The sequence below is a fragment of the Topomyia yanbarensis genome, chromosome 3 (genome assembly GCF_030247195.1).
Source record: "Topomyia yanbarensis strain Yona2022 chromosome 3, ASM3024719v1, whole genome shotgun sequence".
Taxonomy (NCBI): Eukaryota; Metazoa; Arthropoda; class Insecta; order Diptera; family Culicidae; genus Topomyia; species Topomyia yanbarensis.
In genome coordinates, this window is record NC_080672.1 from 259,043,301 (window position 1) to 259,064,811 (window position 21,511).

Genomic DNA, 21,511 nt, shown 5'->3' on the forward strand with positions numbered 1-21,511 from the left:
AGATAATAGCGTCGAATGGTGAAATATAGCTATTTTTCCTTAAGGGGGGGGGGCGTATTAGACCTGTTTACCCTACCTAATTAACTGGATCCAGCAATGTTCTAATGTATTTTACATATTGGTGCTAAGCTGCCGTTTAACGCATAATTGTCCCATGCATACAGGGAATCCCAAACATGGGAAAATATGCTTATAACGGCAGTAAGGGCGTCGCAGATTTTGTTTTCTTTTCGGACATCACATTAAGCCTAGCGAAATATTATGACGCACGGATTGTATATTATCGCGGGCGATACATGCGCAACCAAATACGCAATGTTGCGCGAGCTGCTATCGATTACGCCTGCATCGTTGCACTGTTATAAACTCTTTCGAGATAAATCCATTCCTCCTACCTTTGCTGAAGGCTCAAGTGTATTCATTAGCGACACCGTGTCAAAACGTCCGAAGTCGTAGTAATACGTAGACGTATTACGTCATAAGATCTGGGATTATATAACGCACTGCATCGTAACCTTCCATATGATATGCTCCTAAAAGGAGGTGCGTTTGGGACATTGTGACACACAAGGGATACGTCATAGAACCCAACAATAAGTGTGCGTCATAAAGTTCAAGACCTTATGATGTTAAGGCTCCCATGGAGTGTCATAATGTCCCGGACGTCATGACGCACTATCGTTTTCGGATTTTACGTGGCAACATCTTGGAAACTGTGACGTACTCATGGTATCGGATATTATAACGAACAGATACTGCATAATGAGCGTCATAACGTCCGGGACATTATGGTGTACAAGAGTGTCTTAAGATGAGCCTTTCTTGTGTCATAAATTAAGAAAGTGATCCTGCGTCATAATGTCCGCGATCTTATGACGTACACTGAAGTATTGCGTCATAAAATCCGGGATAATATGACGCACTCATTGCTTCGAGTATTTTGGCGCTCAGGTACTGTGTCATGACGTCCCAGGTCATACAGCATTGAGACATAACGCAGTTCTTATGCGTCATAATATCCGAAACAATAAGTGCGTCAAAGTGAAATCCACTGCGACATAAGAGGTGCGTCACAAAGAACGGTATGACGCATACCCGTTTTCAGATATTATTGCAGCCTGGTGCGTCATAATGTCCCAAACATTATGACGCGCCCTTCTTTGGATCAGTATGACCTGGAACATTATGACGTAGTTCTTATGCGTCATGATATCCGAAACTATGAGTGCGTCATTGAATCCTGGACTTCATGAGTGCCTGTGCATCATAACATCCCAATATCGTTTGAGCCATGTAATCCCGGATATTATAAAGCAGTGGAAATTTCGGACGTTGCGACACAAGGATTACGAACTTTAAGACATACATTTATTTTCTGACGTTATGACGCACCCGTTGTGCGTCATAGTGTCCCGGAAGTCAACACTGATACAAGGGTTTGCCTGTAATAATAAATAGCGATTTTTTTAGAAAGGATTTCGGATTAAGAATAGATTGTGTACTGTACTCAATATGTGATATTTTATATGTACGAACCAAGCACGACACATTCAACCACATTTTTGTCTTCATTGTTATCGCAACCAGATAAAATTCGTTCACTCACTCGATCCGAAAAACAGTCAACACCAAGACAACTTTCAAGAATCACAATATTACACCAATTTCTCACGAACCGTTTCAGCAAAACGCACATGTTATTTGAAGCACGCATTTTATTTGTTTTTTCCTGGGTACATTTGAATTTTTATTAAGAGTAACTGTTTGTATTTAGCAGAAATAGTATTTATAATATTCTGTCATCCATCATATGAACAGTAGTTTTCCGAAATATGTTTCAATTATCGATACCACTCAAAGCCACTGTCACAACTACTGATCTTCATTTCGTACTTCAGATTTCGAACCAAACTGAATTGAACAAAACTAACCGAAAACTGTATCATTCCTGTGTTCTTCACTTTATTGATAACAGGTGAAAAATAGAAAGCATCGATCTGCCGTTTGTGAAAGAGCGCCTTTTAATACAAAGTAACATTTGTAAAACCAATTTCAAAATCAGAATTTTAACAACAAATGCTACATTCTATTGTAAGCGCTTTGTATATTCCATCAGCTGGTCAGTGCTAGCAGACACGCACGCACAGACATAAAGCTGGAGGTTATCTTGATCCCACTTTGAACACTTTTCCTCGAAAGATAGGAAACCATTTAATGAAGTTCACAATTTATATCACAACGAAAAGCACTGGATATTTGAGAAAGTCCAGAAGATACGTTTCATTCCCGCACTAAACCACACTGGAGCAAGAGTCAATCTTGAACTGAACTACAAACAGTCACTTTACAGGATTGAAACGCTTGTATCAGCAGAGAGCACAGTTTGCCTGGTACACGAAAGGGCAGAAGAGCTTCGAAACACAAAAAAAACTTTCAATATTCATTCAACTTGAAGAGGAAACACAACTAAAGCACAAACACAAGACTACTAAACTCAGCTCACAACTGGCACCACCAACTTAAGGGAGAAAAATATGAAATCACTCTGCTACCCCACTTGATTTAATTGTGCATCGAGGTAGATTACACCGCACAAATGTAGGAAACTTTCTTACTGAGTGAAAATTCCCATAAAATTGCCAGTATAATGGCCACTTTTTCACCAATTTCCCAAGCAATGTTATTTTTCTACTAAAAACATGCACAAAACGGTTCTATCAAATGTTATAAGGGTGGGAAACTTATCACAACATAGGACAAAAACTGAACGTTGGTCGAGACTCATTTCATCACTCTGAATAAACAATAAACCTTAACGTTTGTATGCTGTATCCACTTTCCGTGGCTATTCACTCAGCACAGATTTTCTAGCTTCTAGATACTTTTTTCAATTATTTCACAAAACTATTAAATATATTACTTTATGTGGTTCCATACAATTTTAGTCTAAGCATGTAGTAATATTTGTTTCGTTTTTTTCTGTTGTTGAAAGATAGTACACCGTTAAACACTAGTGTTGCGTAATACATTAACGAGAATTGGCGAATTAGTCTCACATTTTCTTCGTTTAAAATCTTTGTCATCTTCATATTCATTTACTTTGCGCTTTCAAACATGTTAAATGTATACGTCAAATTATACAATCACTTTCATCGTTGATGTCTGAAATGGGAACATGAGAAAGAACCATCTTTTCTCTCGAGCCACAAAAAACTAGTAAATAAAAGAATGAATGAATAAAATATCAGGAGAAAAGGCTTGCGACAGAAAAATTCAATGTAATAATTATACATTTCGCAAAATGTCTGGGAAGGGGAGATGGCTCTCTCACGCTAGTAGTGACGAGCTGCTACAAAATTGGTTTAGCATATATCCTACTACTGAAAACTACAATGTGCCGTTAGGTGTTACACTTCCACTAATCACTCGATGCACACAATTGTCGGGGCTCCGGTTCGGCGTCTGCCTGTGTGCACGTCATGTATATCTGCTAACAATCCCCGTTTCTTTCTCTTTGTGTCCGAATATCCACAAGCACTTGGCACTGTACCGCTGATCATCACTTCAATACACACAAAATTCTCACAGACGCTCTCCACCACTTATTATCATCATGATCATCATCGTCTTCATCATAATCATCAACACCACTTCCGAGAAGAAACCAACATAGCCGGTGCATCTGTAAATCGGATTCGATTACAATATCACGTTTACAACGCTTTCCATCGAGCAGCGGTGCAAAGAGGGCAACCGGAAGTTTCGCGCGATCTTCTTTGTTCTGTTATTATTGTTTTTCTGCTGCGAGATTCTTTTGTGCGCTGATGGAGGGGAAACAATCATGAGAGCAGGTCATTTGTATCCAATGGGTGTTTAATGATGATTGATTGGGTTTGGGTGTTCGATTACGTGTTTGTTATGAATAGTTTGATCTTAAAAAAAGTAAACATGTACCTGAAATTAATGGAACCCGTTAGTTGCAATGTAACTAAAACAAAATGTGCAATCTAGACTACAATTAATAACGGACAAAAACGTGCATTGTGAACTCTAACGGATTAAATCGAACATTATATTTTTAAACAAAGAGCAACAAAAATGTGATTGAAAGTCGTCATCCTTTACTGAAGCATAACAAAATACGTATACACGAAAGTCAGTACTAAAAAAACTAGAACATCAAAACTATACTGCAGATATAAAGATATATAGAGAAAGTGAGACAAACAATTACACAAATAGGTTAAACTAACATACTAGCTTTTAAGCGAAATACGACGCATATCATCAACAGAAAACTCGTTCTTTTAAGAAAAAAAAATCGTTAAATAGTCCCTCTAAACTTTAGGTGTTATCCGAACTTTGAGTTGCTTGGATAGTTTTCGTTCCTTCGTGGCGGCACATGGACCGACTTTGCGCAAAAACCATGAAAACCATGCCCCTGCTTTATAACAATGCACAGGAACAGAATTATAACAGTTTACTAATGGACTTTTGGAAAACATTCTAGAATGAATCCAAAGGTGCTGCACTAATGGAGTTTTCGTCAATGGATTTTATCGATCTGACATTTTTCTATTGCGTCGGGGAAAGTGAGGCAATATCGCCATGTGGGGCGAGTTGACCACCCTTGCATCTAGTAAAACTGAACAATACACGCTGAAATCATTTTTGGCTCCGAGTTACTCACTATAGTCCAATCCACGATTTCAACTTCCCGGCCGTTTTGACGTTTGCTGCGGGTGGAATGACAGCTGTTGTTTTTGCTTGGGGTACATTTTACACTGCGACCAACGTTTTGTTCGATTGTTTACATTTGGCTAATACGATTTGTAGTAATTTTTCGTAATTTAATAAAATTTTGAAATCTTATTAAATGCGACAATCTGCTAATTTGCACTGAATATCAGGTCAACGAAGAGTAGCTTTGGTTAGAGTTTTTATTTAGAGCATTTTGTTATTTGTGGGTGAAATTAATATTACGGTTCTTTATCCTCCGATGTGTAAAATCTAACAATAGCTAACCAGAAGTTTATTTATCGATTGATACATCATGGTACATCAATAAAATAAAAGTTATTAGAAACATTGATCCATACTATGTTGTATTTCGACTATGCGAGCTATCAGCATCCGTGACGACTAACTTGTTGTTGACTTTTTGAACTTTCGTCGTATACTGGCAATATAATAAAAAACGTAGTTTGGATCGCTACAATAAAAATTAAACTGGTTTGTACATACAGTCGAAGACATGATAGTAGAGTAAAATAGGTGGTTGTGGGAAAAGTAAGTTTAACCAATAAAATAGTTTCACTTGCTAGTTCTATAGTTTTAGAAAACATTCGAAAATTCTTTGTTCAAGCGATCTATTCAATGCGGATGAACGAGAAAATGTCCCGACCTCACACTGCCATGGTGTTGCTTGCTCCCATTTGAATGCCATAATCTGCTCGGCAAATTTGCATGCACAGTCGACGGACAGACGGATTTGAAAAAAATTAGTTATAAATGTCACTTATCGTTCAATGGGTTCAAAGTTCAATGGCACCCGGTGATCGGAATCATGAATGAGTCCTGTATGGTTTTTAGCTACATTGCAACAATCTAAACCTTACTAGTAAAATGGTTTGACTTGACGCGAGAATGAACATTTTGGAAGATAGTGTCTCCGGAAAGTTGTGTCCAGTAAGTCAAGGTTTTCTGGATAGTGAAAAAAGAACCTCTGAATTGCCCTACCAATAAACATTTCATGTATTTTCTTGAGGATTTATCCCAGTTTCGGAGTTTATTGTTACATTTGAGCTCGATGCCATACTGAATCCATTTTGGATTCTGAATCAAATTCCGAATGGTTTGATCTGGAGCTTCATAGTATTTCCCAGTAATTTATACCGAAAAATGAACCTGTTTCTAAATAGTATTCCGGCACCAGGGACACTGGAGTCGGAGTGCGAATTAGAAACAGGTAGGATTCCGGCTAAACTTTACTGGGTTGTTATCGAAACGTATTTGCTACACTTATGGGATTTTCGATTGATTGACACTGGTGTAATGGAGTGCACTGGTTTTGCACCATTTTTGCACAGTGCACTCCACTACACCGTTGCACATCAATCAAAAATCCCATTAGAAATCTTCAACGCTTTATTGCGATGGTAATGTTCAAGGAAAAAAGAAATAACTAAAATACAAGCCAAATATACAATCAAATCAACGGCATTAATTCCATCTCCAAGAGTCAACTTGAATTGTTCCTTTAAGAGAAGTAAATTTGAATTTCAGAACACCAATTATTCACGTGAACTCTAAGCGACGTGATTCGTTTACCTCTATCAATATTTAACGAATTTCATTTAGTCCCTTTACTAAGGAAGTAGTTTCTTTAGATGTGACTATATTGGGGATATCAAATCCTTTGTCAGCAAGAACTAGCATTCGAGAATATCGAAAAATTCGGACTTTTTTGATTATGAACTGATCAGAGCATCGTCCCGTATAAGCAACAGATGAACACAAGCGTTCCATTTGCTGCCGGGCCGATTAGAAATTTTTGTAGTTTGCATAAGTTTGTAAGCGCTTTGATGATCTTTAGCTTTAGGATTCGACCGTCTCTCTGAACTAATCTCTAAACTGCCAATAATAAATATCTTTCTATCCCCATACTGTTATTTGAACGATCGCGGCGTATGCTTATCGATTGTATCTTTTGATACAATTTCGATTGCATACTTTAAGCACTCGTACATTGCGAATACTGTTCGGTAAAAATGCTTCGAAATTGTTGTAGCGCACAATGAGTAATATTCATCAAATGAAACGTTACTTAGAAGATTTTGCAATATCATTACGAAGACTTCATTCTTTGTCATTACACAGTAAGGTTTGGCTACTTTCTACAAAATTGTAAATACGTTGAATATTTGCTAATGACAGTCATTTTTCAGCCAATAAACCGTCGTTTTAATTATCGTAGCATCGTTTCTAGAAAGTCAACACGTTGTTGCAACCGTGCCAATTGCAAACGATATCGTGGTTTTAACAATCGACGCTCGCGATTTTCATCGGAATTGACTCGGAATGATCCGTTTTTGAATTCTCTACATTTGGTGTTTCATCTGAAATGAAAACAAATCTTGTTAAACATACTCAGATTCTTGCCTGAGAATAATTACTCAAAAATAGTGACTAAATAAACTAAGGTCCGATTTCTTTACCCACGCATTATTTTTAAAAGTTCAGTGTGGGTGAAGAAATCGGCACCAAATCAGTTACTTTTCATATTTCCACTGTAAGGATATACTAGAAATTTTCATACAGGTACAACTATTTACATGAAGAAGAAAAGCGCCCGGATGCAGTCGACCGCATCGGGAATCTGTCTGAACTAATTTTTTGATAATTTGGTGGAGAGTTGCGATTTTCATGCATCACGATGTACCTTTTTTCTAGTTCGATGATTTTTTCAGATCTTCGAAAAAGCCCCTATCAGAATAATAATGTGTACTGCTCTTAGAGCTGGCATTATCATGAAATCCGCTTTTTTCTATCGCTACAATCTTCTACAAAAAGATTGTACATTTTCATGTTTTCAGGGACATCGTTGCTCTCAGAATCTAAACAACTTATGTGAGAGTACCCAATCGATGTGTATCACAGTTCCGCTGCTTTACCTACAGCAGGAATTAACACAAACGAACTTCCAACGTCTTTTCAGTCGACTTACAGTTACCTACACTCAAAAAAAAGTAAACGTTATGCCTATTGATTTTACACATAGATTTTTGCAATTAACGGAGGCATATAGACACTATTTGCTGACACATAAACCTAATGTGTGTATTTACAAGAAATATTAATCTTACATTCACATTTCATAACTATTAGGCACATAAAACCCCATTCTATAACCATATGCACATATAACTTATGTGTGTGCATACATAGTTTATACAGTTGACACATAGAAGGTATGTGTGCGCGAGATAACAATAGCATTTCTTCTTCACATCAATTTTAAGCGGTTTGAAGCAAATAGAATTAACGTTTGGATTTTTTTCAGTGTACTACACAGTCATGAGTCATTTTAAATAAAAATCACAACTATCCAAATACAGTTTGGTAAACAAAAGCAGTGATTGTCAATTTTCAAATAAAAATAAACACAACACAAGAAGAAAAACATCGAACACAGTTCCACCCGCAGCTACTGTCAAAGTTAAAACTGATGACGTCATCGTGGATTAGACTAGTCTAATCCACGATGACGTCATCAGTTTTAACTTTGACAGTAGCTGCGGGTGGAACTGTGTTCGATGTTTTTCTTCTTGTGTTGTGTTTATTTTTATTTGAAAATTGACAATCACTGCTTTTGTTTACCAAACTGTATTTGGATAGTTGTGATTTTTATTTAAAATGACTCATGACTGTGTAGTAGGTAACTGTAAGTCGACTGAAAAGACGTTGGAAGTTCGTTTGTGTTAATTCCTGCTGTAGGTAAAGCAGCGGAACTGTGATACACATCGATTGGGTACTCTCACATAAGTTGTTTAGATTCTGAGAGCAACGATGTCCCTGAAAACATGAAAATGTACAATCTTTTTGTAGAAGATTGTAGCGATAGAAAAAAGCGGATTTCATGATAATGCCAGCTCTAAGAGCAGTACACATTATTATTCTGATAGGGGCTTTTTCGAAGATCTGAAAAAATCATCGAACTAGAAAAAAGGTACATCGTGATGCATGAAAATCGCAACTCTCCACCAAATTATCAAAAAATTAGTTCAGACAGATTCCCGATGCGGTCGACTGCATCCGGGCGCTTTTCTTCTTCATGTAAATAGTTGTACCTGTATGAAAATTTCTAGTATATCCTTACAGTGGAAATATGAAAAGTAACTGATTTGGTGCCGATTTCTTCACCCACACTGAACTTTTAAAAATAATGCGTGGGTAAAGAAATCGGACCTTAGTTTATTTAGTCACTATTTTTGAGTAATTATTCTCAGGCAAGAATCTGAGTATGTTTAACAAGATTTGTTTTCATTTCAGATGAAACACCAAATGTAGAGAATTCAAAAACGGATCATTCCGAGTCCATTCCGATGAAAATCGCGAGCGTCGATTGTTAAAACCACGATATCGTTTGCAATTGGCACGGTTGCAACAACGTGTTGACTTTCTAGAAACGATGCTACGATAATTAAAACGACGGTTTATTGGCTGAAAAATGACTGTCATTAGCAAATATTCAACGTATTTACAATTTTGTAGAAAGTAGCCAAACCTTACTGTGTAATGACAAAGAATGAAGTCTTCGTAATGATATTGCAAAATCTTCTAAGTAACGTTTCATTTGATGAATATTACTCATTGTGCGCTACAACAATTTCGAAGCATTTTTACCGAACAGTATTCGCAATGTACGAGTGCTTAAAGTATGCAATCGAAATTGTATCAAAAGATACAATCGATAAGCATACGCCGCGATCGTTCAAATAACAGTATGGGGATAGAAAGATATTTATTATTGGCAGTTTAGAGATTAGTTCAGAGAGACGGTCGAATCCTAAAGCTAAAGATCATCAAAGCGCTTACAAACTTATGCAAACTACAAAAATTTCTAATCGGCCCGGCAGCAAATGGAACGCTTGTGTTCATCTGTTGCTTATACGGGACGATGCTCTGATCAGTTCATAATCAAAAAAGTCCGAATTTTTCGATATTCTCGAATGCTAGTTCTTGCTGACAAAGGATTTGATATCCCCAATATAGTCACATCTAAAGAAACTACTTCCTTAGTAAAGGGACTAAATGAAATTCGTTAAATATTGATAGAGGTAAACGAATCACGTCGCTTAGAGTTCACGTGAATAATTGGTGTTCTGAAATTCAAATTTACTTCTCTTAAAGGAACAATTCAAGTTGACTCTTGGAGATGGAATTAATGCCGTTGATTTGATTGTATATTTGGCTTGTATTTTAGTTATTTCTTTTTTCCTTGAACATTACCATCGCAATAAAGCGTTGAAGATTTCTAATGGGATTTTTGATTGATGTGCAACGGTGTAGTGGAGTGCACTGTGCAAAAATGGTGCAAAACCAGTGCACTCCATTACACCAGTGTCAATCAATCGAAAATCCCATAAGTGTAGCAAATACGTTTCGATAACAACCCAGTAAAGTTTAGCCGGAATCCTACCTGTTTCTAATTCGCACTCCGACTCCAGTGTCCCTGGTGCCGGAATACTATTTAGAAACAGGTTCATTTTTCGGTATAAATTACTGGGAAATACTATGAAGCTCCAGATCAAACCATTCGGAATTTGATTCAGAATCCAAAATGGATTCAGTATGGCATCGAGCTCAAATGTAACAATAAACTCCGAAACTGGGATAAATCCTCAAGAAAATACATGAAATGTTTATTGGTAGGGCAATTCAGAGGTTCTTTTTTCACTATCCAGAAAACCTTGACTTACTGGACACAACTTTCCGGAGACACTATCTTCCAAAATGTTCATTCTCGCGTCAAGTCAAACCATTTTACTAGTAAGGTTTAGATTGTTGCAATGTAGCTAAAAACCATACAGGACTCATTCATGATTCCGATCACCGGGTGCCATTGAACTTTGAACCCATTGAACGATAAGTGACATTTATAACTAATTTTTTTCAAATCCGTCTGTCCGTCGACTGTGCATGCAAATTTGCCGAGCAGATTATGGCATTCAAATGGGAGCAAGCAACACCATGGCAGTGTGAGGTCGGGACATTTTCTCGTTCATCCGCATTGAATAGATCGCTTGAACAAAGAATTTTCGAATGTTTTCTAAAACTATAGAACTAGCAAGTGAAACTATTTTATTGGTTAAACTTACTTTTCCCACAACCACCTATTTTACTCTACTATCATGTCTTCGACTGTATGTACAAACCAGTTTAATTTTTATTGTAGCGATCCAAACTACGTTTTTTATTATATTGCCAGTATACGACGAAAGTTCAAAAAGTCAACAACAAGTTAGTCGTCACGGATGCTGATAGCTCGCATAGTCGAAATACAACATAGTATGGATCAATGTTTCTAATAACTTTTATTTTATTGATGTACCATGATGTATCAATCGATAAATAAACTTCTGGTTAGCTATTGTTAGATTTTACACATCGGAGGATAAAGAACCGTAATATTAATTTCACCCACAAATAACAAAATGCTCTAAATAAAAACTCTAACCAAAGCTACTCTTCGTTGACCTGATATTCAGTGCAAATTAGCAGATTGTCGCATTTAATAAGATTTCAAAATTTTATTAAATTACGAAAAATTACTACAAATCGTATTAGCCAAATGTAAACAATCGAACAAAACGTTGGTCGCAGTGTAAAATGTACCCCAAGCAAAAACAACAGCTGTCATTCCACCCGCAGCAAACGTCAAAACGGCCGGGAAGTTGAAATCGTGGATTGGACTATTGATGTTTGAAACCATTTTATTTTTTTTTTGTTATTTTCGAATATTAGAACTTTATTTCTAATATATTTGCGAATAAGTCACTCTTTTTTATTCTTTTGTATCGAATAAATCAGTAAAAAGATTAGCATAGGACGTAAGTAACGTTGAAAGCCTCTCTTTGTTTACTTTCTGTTTCGATTATTACGACGTCACTTATAACAATTTTGCAATCCATATCGAAATCCGACGGTTTTGACTAGAATATTGAAATGACTGAGTAATGCACAGAAGAGAAAGACCCCAAAGAGAATCTCTCATTGTTACTTACGTCCTATTCTAAATTTTCGCTAGAATTACTTTGTACACTGAACAAACAAGAAACGTATCTTACCAGAAAATTTAGATAATGTTAAAAAATAGGAATCCTTTAAATTTTATGTGATGCACATAAAATTTAACAACTTGATAATAACCTATTGACCTATTAGTTTTTTTAGTGAAGGTTATGTGTAATGTGTAATGTACGTGAAATTCACATACCTTTTACTAGAGGTCACAGTGCGAAAATTACTAATGTTTTATAAACTCAAGATGACGGCAACTGGATATACAAGTTCATTACTGTTGGATGATTCAGGATTACCTGAAAATCTACTGGATGTTTTCGAGCGTAAGATTGATTGATATTCAAATAAGTGAACCCTTGTCTATAAAAAAAATTCAATTTTCAGGGCGCGGGATCTGATTATTCGTAATAATAACGGATGCTGTTTTGAAAATTGATATTATTTTTGAAACCATAAGTTCCTGGCCAAAAGACATTTTATGTTTTGTAATAGTTTGACATTTTATGGTCGACAATTATTGCCATATTTGCATTTAATCATTTATAGAAATCGGCGATCCGCAGTGCATTAAGCAGCAACACACTTCCCGGAAACGGAGGAGCAAACGAACCCTATGAGTTGAGTGGAAGCGTCAACATCGTGTCGAATACACATGCACTTGAAAGAGAGCAGCGAGGCTTATTACTTGCACTTGTCAATGAATCAACCGATCCAGGAATCGGGACTACAAGAACAGTAGGCTGTGTACCCCTTGAAATGAGTCATATTGAGTCTGAATCATTGTGTATCGGAAATAAGTGCATTTAAAATTGTATTGAGTGATTGATTTTAATAAAAAAAACGCTTTTAGAAAAAACATTATGAATTCTTGGAAAGAAAATTACATACAAAATCTACCACAAATAAATTTAAAGGTTACGTGAGCATCCAGTTATATTTACGTGAAAATTCTTGTGATTTTTAAGAAATTTCAATTTGAAGATCATTGATATATGGGATGAAGTTTACGTGAACATCATATAGCTTTTATCTGACTCACTTGAGACTGCATTTATTTGTCAAAACATGTAAGATTCACCTGAAAAGTATGGTGCAAAATATCTACGTTTGATTTCAGGTGAATTTTATGTGTGAATTTTTTGCAGTGCAGTCTCTCACCAAACATAACCCCTATTTTACGCCGTCTAATTTGTAAACATTGCGTTTTTTGGCTGAAGAAAAATGTTTCGTAATTATAAGCGTAGTTCAAACCTGGACCAAAACAAGTTTGAAAGCGGCCAGTTAGAATTGGTTGTTTTTTGATGAACCGTGCTGCTATCGAATATTGTGTTCCACGCCAAACGTTAGGGCGATATCTAAAAAAATGACGAAAAAAGTTTTCATGGTACAGCAGAAGCAGAAGTTAGTGAAACATATCTTAAGTATGGAGAGCGGTTTTACGGCATCACATCGCGCGAAACCCGAGGTCTCGCATATCAGCTAGCCGAGCGAAATGGCATCAAACATCTTTTTGATTTTTCCAGTCAATTGACTGGGTTGGGCTGGGTCTACAGATTCCGTAAACGATATCCGGAATTGTCAATGATGCGCTCTTCGGAAGCGACATCGACAGCGCGAGCCCAAAGATTCAACGAAGTTTCTGTAAATAACTTTTTCCATTGAAAAAAGTATTCTCTTTAAGAAAATTTTCGCCCAGCCAGATTTATAATGTTAATGAAACATCGATTGTTTCGGTAAAAAGGTTATCTCATCGTTCCAATGCTTTATTGAATTTCCTATTACAGGTTCAAACTAAATTTAAAATTGTGGCACTGCGGGGACGACTGCAAGTAGGAGGGCTCACATCATCCGAACGACGTGTTCTGTCCACAGCATGCATCTGTATGTCAGTTACGGAGCACTTTGTACTGCTAATGTTGATCTTTCCCCGGGTTGGGCTAACCGAACAGTTGAAAAAAGGAGCTCCACCAGACATTTTGTTCATTTGCAACTCCTCAGATCGGATGACAAGTGATGACTTTTTGAAGCCTGCACTAGATAACCCGGTATTACTTTTATTTGATGCTCACGTATCGCATACTCAGAATTTGGCTTTTTTTAGATAGGGAAAGGAAGAATAATGTCATTGTTATTAGTTTCTCGCCTCACTGTAGCCATAACCGCTGGTTATAAGTTTCATGGGGCTCCTAAAACATACTTCTCGGAGAGCATCGAAACTAACCCTTGTAAAGTGGTCATCGCTAACGAAGTTGGAGTTTTATTCGGGCACGCTTTCTCACAGAACTTTAAAACGTTAACGATTCGCTTTGTAACGCCTGTGGGTATTGTAGTTTCTCCAATATCGGAGACGGATGGAACGAATGTGCAACTTGTGCTGCATGGTTCCACAAATGCCGCGGAGAACCATGTCATGTTTGTGCGTCGTGCAATATGCGTTCCCTTTTTTAATTTTAAATCGCAATAGAATACAAATGGTAATAAGTTACATTGATGAAGAAGTGCTTCTTTTTTTATCCCTTTATGGGCAGGGCCGAAGGTGGTGGCTAGCGGGTTTCATACATCCTTGACCTGACGGACGAAGCTACGGTGCCTTGAACACAGGCAACGCATATCCAAGGCCATCATTGAAATGATAAGTTCTGCGTTTGAGATGCACTTCCCCCGGTTGCCAGAATTATTGTAATTATTGCCTGTAATTATTGCTTGTGACTTTGTATGTATGAATCTAATCGTGTGTCCTATGGTGGTAGGTGCGTGGAAGGTATGAGTTTTAGCGTTCGAGTTCAGGGGTGTATATCTGTCTGGGTTGGCGTGGGTGTTTACTAATTGTGTAATAGTGTGATCGCGAAGGGCACGCGTTTGTAACCAGGTTTGTGTTATCGCGAAAAGAGCTTAAATAGAAGCGTTTAAATTGACTCATGCTTTTTGGTAGACCAATGAAATAGAAGAAAAAACCAATGAAATAGAAGAAAAACGGGAGGGATGCATTTGAAGTTGCTTATACAGTTAAGACCCGATTTTATAAGCCCCCGATTTCGTCAGCTTCATATGAAAATTGATAATTGATAGTTTGACGAGCTCTAGCAGACGAACCATGTTGAATTCGAGTAAATCTTTTCTTGAGCATATTTTTCATATCTTAGAGATCAGAAAAATGCAAAAATAAAAATTTCATTAGTTTTAGTAATTTGTCCTGTCACACCTCCTTTAGGGAAATTTAAACTAAATAATCGGAAAGGGTTAAAAGGCTATATCCAGGGACTAAAAAAGAATCTTTTAAGAGCTTCGGTTTCTTAAAAAGAAATAAAAATATATGTCCCGATTTTGTCAATGTCCCTGATTTATCAGACTAAAATTCACCAAGGGACTGATAAAAACGGGTCTTCACTGTATTTGGTAACATAGCCACTTTATTTGAAGGTTTGGTTCGCGTGGATGATGGTTTTTCAAGATTACTAGGCAGATTTTGAACATTTGAAATAATATGATCCCAATAGTTTGGATAGCTCACTTAAATTTTAATTTAATACATTGTGCAATTGAATGATGTTTACTTTAGATTTGGGTTTGAATTGGTGTGAACCCAATACTTTGGCTAATTCACTTAGGTTTTAAAACATGGTGCAAATCGAATATTTAATTGCTATTAGATTCTAGAGACCACTAGAATCCAAAATCTCCAAGCTACAAATCTCTAAGCATAAAGAATTTTAGTCTTGAGTCCTCCGCCAAGCCCACGGGCAACAATGAACAAGCAAGTTTCAAAAATGAAACTCAAAAGAACTGCTCATATTTAAAAGAAGGGAAAATCAGATATAAATTCACTCGAAATGTAATCAATATTAGGTAATGGATAACAACACATTAATATTATTGCTTAGTGCAGCTTTAACCTTATGCATCATTCACCTGATAAACTACATATCCATATGTAATGCCAAATGACTTACAGTGAGATCAATTAGCAAAAATATGCCAAATGTCCGTTATTCCAAATGGCCAAATGACCTTCAGTGTGATCAATGCTAATAATTATTGCAAATGACCATTATGCCAAATAACCGTTATGCCAAATGACTTTCAGTGTGATCAATTCTCCAATTTATGCCAAATAACCGCCATGTCAAATATCCATTATGCCAAATGACCTCATGCTAAATGACTTTATCCCAAATGGCCCGCTCCCGGAATAAATAACATTAGCACTATATTTTACAATGAAACAAACTAAGAATTTTTCTAACTGCACAGAGTCTGGTGCGTACACGGACGGTACAGGGTAAATACAGTTAATACATATTTCGGATGTTATTCCAACTAAACACAATGGAAACTAAAGCTGGAAAGAAATTATTAAACGGGAACAAAATAAACTAATTCTTATAATAAACCGACTAATGGATGTATTAAGCTCCAGCGTACCGTTTCCTCAGGATATAGATGCTCATGCAACAAGTTACAATAGCTAACGTGCAAATGAGTAGAAGAATCCTTACCTTACGCACTAGTTGTTGGCTTCATCAACCACTCAGGCCGTTCCACCTCGAACCACCACGATGACCAGATGATCTTCTTTAAGTCCTTCCTCCGTCAAATTGTGACACGTGCGTTTCAGTAATTCTGTCGAGAAATCACACGGTGGGAATGAGTACAATACACCGGTAGCTTCAGTTTCCTTATTCAGTAGAGATATTACTCCTGCTGCTTCCTTCTGTTTCAAATAGGAAACTAAATTGCGCAAGGGACGCGTCTGAACGCTAGCATCATCGGACGATGCCACGGAAGAGGTTGAACCCGGTAGACCAAGGAAGATTGCATGCGACGATGATGTCGAGATACGTTTTTGCACATCTTCCAGCTTGGGTTGATCCAAACGGAGACGCTGAGTAATTCGAAGGTGATGTTTGCCTTCTTCGTCTTTCATTAGGCTCTCCACAATATCATTATCTCCGTCTGTTAGATGGAATTTAGCCGGAAACAGTGAACTTTTCAAGATAAGAGCACCTTGCCAAACTGTAGTCGATTTCCGTGCAACTTCCGGAAGAGTTCTTGCGTTAGATAACATTCCAGTTCTACGGGTAGAAGAATCCGAATCTGAATCAGCAGGGCTGCGACGACGCGGTGAACGGGAACGAGATCTGTCTATTCCCGGCTCGCGAGAACCTGATCGACGACGCGTCTCATAATCTCCATCGCCAGCAGGGCGACGCCATTCGTCTGCTTCTCCGTGATGATGATGCGGGGGACCATCCCTATGATGAAAACCACCGCGGAAACCTCCCCGACCACGGAATCCACCACGACCGCGGAAAGGTCGTCCACCATATCCTCCGTAACTAGGTGCATCATCGTATGACGGTGCTCCTTCAGCGAAGTCAAATTCTGGACCACGGCGATACTCACCACCTTCATCAAATCCTGCTCCCCGTTTCGGGAACGGTGGCGTCGTACCGTTATCAGCAAAATCAATTCGAATTCTGCGATCCGGAGCACCAAGCGGAAAACCACGCATTTCTTTGACAGCAGCAGTTGCAGCATCGATCGAATCGTATAGAAGAAATGCCTGAGTATCTCCCTTGCTGTATTCGATTTTCTTGATTGCCCCAAATCGGTCAAACTCTCGCTCCAATTGTGTGACTGAGGTCCACGCGCCGAGCCCTCCAACCCAAATTCTAGTAGTCGGTGTAGCTTTACCATATCCAATTTTGCACTGGAACTTTCCAATATATTGACCAGATAGCTCCACCTTTGCGCGATGTGCCATATCCAAGGTTTGATATCGCACGAATGCAAACGCATTTCCGGTTCCTGGCGGTGGCCGCTTAATGTCGATATCTTCTACAATACCGTACTTTCCAAAGATACGGCGAAGCTCATCATCTGATATATTTATTTCCAAATTACCAGCGAATAGTGTTCTGGTAGCCAAAGGATCATCTTCCGGTTGAACGTGGTGTAGATAGTTGGGAAATTTGTCCTTCTTGTGGTCTGGTTTTTCAAAAGGTACTCGTGGACGTGGCATATACGGACGAGGTATATAGTGATGATGCGGTGGTCCAGGATGCATATGTGGAGGCCCATGGTGATGCATAGGCGGTCCGCGTGGCATATACTCATGATGCATTGGAGGACGAAACTCTGGATGGTGCATACGACCTGGCGGAGGACCATACCCATCGTATGGATGATGCTCTGGACGTCTTCGCTCAGGTGGTGGCACTCCGGGTGAGCGCGCATAGTAATGACGATCATATTCCTGTGGCGAGGAAGAACGTGGTCTGCGATATGATTCGGTCTTTGCCGACTCATAGACTGGCTCGACCAGAGCTACTTTATCATACAAGACGATCCGAGACTTGGCATGTTTCGCGTCTCGGGCATCTTCCGACGTACGGAAGCAAACATACGCTACACGTTCGTCCAAATCATGCGAAATGCGAATGCTAAAGTCTCCAAATTTCTTGTATTCGCGATACAATGTTTCTTTAATAACCTCATCCGATGCTTTCGGATGCAGTGCACTTACGCATAATACCTTGTATGAATAACGTTCATTCGCACTTTCGCGTGTACTGCGAGTGTATTCCTCGCGATGAGGAGAGGCATAGCGAGCGCTTGCCACGCGGGGGCTTGGTGATCTTGCCACACGTCGCCGCATTCTATCGGGGGTGATGCGTTCGTCTGAGCTGCCTTCGTAACGTCCAATACTTCCGCGTCTCTTTGATCTTGGTGGAGAATCACGCGAGACACTACGTTTCATGTTACGTATCTTCACAGTAATACGATCTCTGTCGCCTGACCGGATGCTACTCATCAGCCGTCCTCATTAAACCTGGCCAACTCCAGCGGGTTCTGTGAGAAATTCCGAAAACAGACGAAATCTGAAAAAAAAATTAAATTCAAAATCAATAATTTTCGCCGTTTTTTGCTACTAGCAAAAATAATATTTCTATTTTTGGCATTAAAAAATTTACCAGGCTCTAGCAGTCCTGTTCTACAATACAATAAGCCTGATTTTAAATTTACAATAAGATTGATTTACACTTATATTACTCTATGCTATATTTCTCTGCAGTGGAGAGCAATTTTGATAAAAACAATTTTTTCTCAAAATGTTCTTTTAAGGAGAAAATTGTTTAAAAAAAAAAATTGCGCGCGAAGAGCACAAAACCTATAACTAAATGAGTTATGGAATTTGTGTTTCGACTTCGTCGCCTCAGAATCCGACGCTAACTTAGTGAGAGGACCAAGCTAGCGCTGAAAAAAACCGAGACACAATTTGTCAAGCGTGATGTCCCGCAAGAAAAGGAGCTTATTTTAAGCCAATGAGAAACTAATGATTTTTTTTTGTGCTGGCGCCGGGTTGACGCCGGGCTAACTTTGTCCTGTCGCTAAGTTAGTGTCGGATTCTGATGATACGAAGTCGTGCCATTCGAGCCAGTCACTACTGATTCCTGATCCATCATAACCATCTATATTATTTTATTAGAGCATTACTGCCGCTAGAAGCATAACTGTCCCATGTGCTATGGGAATCCCTATACACATGGGACAATTATGCTTCTAGCGGCAGATTAGGTTCTTTACTGGCACAGTTAGCCTCACTTTTCTTGACAGTTCGCTTGTACTGTTTACATGGACTTAGAAAAATTCTTTACGATTTGCTACGAGCGAATTTAGTCGTCCACAAATTTTTCTAAGTCCATGTAAACAGTACATGCTAGTCGTCCACAAATTTTTTCAAGTTCTTGTAAACATTACAAGCGAACTATCAAAAAAGTAAGGTTAACTGTGTCAGTAAAGAACCTAACTGAAAATGATCAATGCTCCACGATTTATCATCCAGTTACGGCAAGAGTAACTTGCTGATTTGCGGAGTGATTTGTTGTTCATTAGTAAAATGCAAACCTATTATTTGACTAGACCAGACTACAACTACTATTGCTACATTAATTTTTCAATGCACACTTTAAACTTAATGCCTTTTTGGCATGATGCGAAACTGAGACAAGCTCTAACTGCTGTCAAAAAGTATGAACTGATAGCGGATGGGGCTTCGACTTGATTCAGTTTTGGGGTCAAGCATAAACGACATAACTAACTTTCCTTGACCAGGCTACCGTAATATTATTATCAACGCTTTTTCTTGAAAAGGGCGATACTAGCAGTGACATTTTGTTTTTAATGCAGTGGATGTTGCCAATTAGAGCAGATATCAGCGTGATAATCATAAAAACAGCGAAAAAATATGGTAAATGTCAAGTTTAGAGACTTTAGCAAGAGGTTCGTTTTGTAAACAATTGTAAGATAAATTTGTGTATCTTGGCCTAAGCAAATCGAATCCAAGAACGAAAATTGAAAAGGTTTGACTAAAGCTGGTTAAACTGGAAAAAGCAGTAATCGTGCTTGTAACAAAAACAGTGCTCGGTCAGTGATGTTAGGCAGCAAAGCTAGGATCGGTACTAAGCCGACGAGGAGTAGACAATGCCGCCGTCGGAAGTGTAAACAAACCTGTGATCCCCTCGTTTACCCGATCTACTCAAACATAGGGGCTATGGTTAGTTCCAAGCTGACTGAGCGACAGCACACATAAGAGATAGCTGCAATATTTTGTTTATGAAATATTAAATAAAATATTACAACCTAATGTGGCTACGCCTCATCGCTTTTTGCGAGATGTCCGACTTTGCTGCCGCTCGATTTAAGGCAAAAATACATCAATGACAAAAAATACATTAAAATGTACAGCTTTCACTAGTATATAAAAATTTTAGGTGATTTTTTGTTTCGGAGCTTTCATTCGCACGTATAGAAGATTCACTTTGTTTACATTTACAAGCATCGCCCTTTTTACAAAAAAAAAGTGTTGACATTCAATTACATGGTTGAATAGAGAATGGTTTTTTTTTATTTCGAACCATTCTCCGTTCCTCCTTAACATGGTTCTGGTCAAGTGTGTGCAGAGGTTCATCCTTTGACAGTACTTCGTGAACACAGCTCTCAATTCACGCGTTACACCGGGAGTTAGTAATCGTTGAACAAAATGGCGTCCCTATTCTTGAAAACCATAAAAAAATCTTTTATGGAACTTTTCATCTAAAAAATCAACAAAACCACTTGCGAAATTCAATAATATTGCTATTTATGAGATCATTTGACGTTCGAAACTATTATCCTACCATACAAAACTCGAAAACTGACAAACGATGCACATTTTATTTCTGACGCCCTAACACATTGAAGCCATGAAACACATCAAAGGCATAAAACACGGCGTACGCATTTATTGATAGTCCTTCCTAAATCACTTGCACTTACCTAGTAAAGTATATTGAATTAAATTTAACTACTTTTCACAAATTTCGGTCACAACTCAATGAGAACACCTGCACTTCACAAGAAGGCTGAAAAACGAATGACGTTGGAATAAAAATCGAATAGGATGAACCTCTGAATGAACTCCACAAAAAGAAAGGCACTCATCGGCAGTGTCGCCGGTAAACAATAATCTTCTCGATGAAATCTGTGAAAAAGTTCTATCGCATACACGAAACCAAAATAATTATCTTATACGTTACACACGGTAAAAAAAACTTTACCCATTTTATGTATTCAAATTGCCCATTTTCGGAAGTTATTCGAGCTGTCAAAAAATGGGTATGTTTTTGTTTGCCATCAAAAATATATCCAATTCTCGAGTACTTTT

At 38.1% G+C, this 21,511-nt stretch overlaps 1 protein-coding gene across 4 annotated transcripts; it reads right to left on the reverse strand.

Moving 5' to 3' along the window:
* Positions 1 to 1,502: 1,502 nt before the first annotated feature.
* On the reverse strand, positions 1,503 to 21,248 carry LOC131686696 (RNA-binding protein spenito). 4 transcript variants are annotated; one of them, XM_058970600.1, is made up of 4 exons: positions 21,124 to 21,248; positions 18,341 to 18,686; positions 16,302 to 18,061; positions 1,503 to 3,954 (listed from the first exon to the last, which is right to left on the reverse strand). In XM_058970600.1, exons 2-3 carry the CDS (start codon positions 18,617 to 18,619, stop codon positions 16,334 to 16,336), a joined length of 2,007 nt encoding a protein of 668 aa, XP_058826583.1. In that variant the 5' UTR covers positions 18,620 to 18,686; positions 21,124 to 21,248; the 3' UTR covers positions 1,503 to 3,954; positions 16,302 to 16,333. The 4 variants fall into 4 exon arrangements, with proteins under 4 accessions (XP_058826583.1, XP_058826582.1, XP_058826581.1 ...); XM_058970599.1 differs by having other exon boundaries at positions 1,503 to 3,682; positions 16,302 to 18,686; XM_058970598.1 differs by having other exon boundaries at positions 1,503 to 3,821; positions 16,302 to 18,686.
* Positions 21,249 to 21,511: the final 263 nt, after the last annotated feature.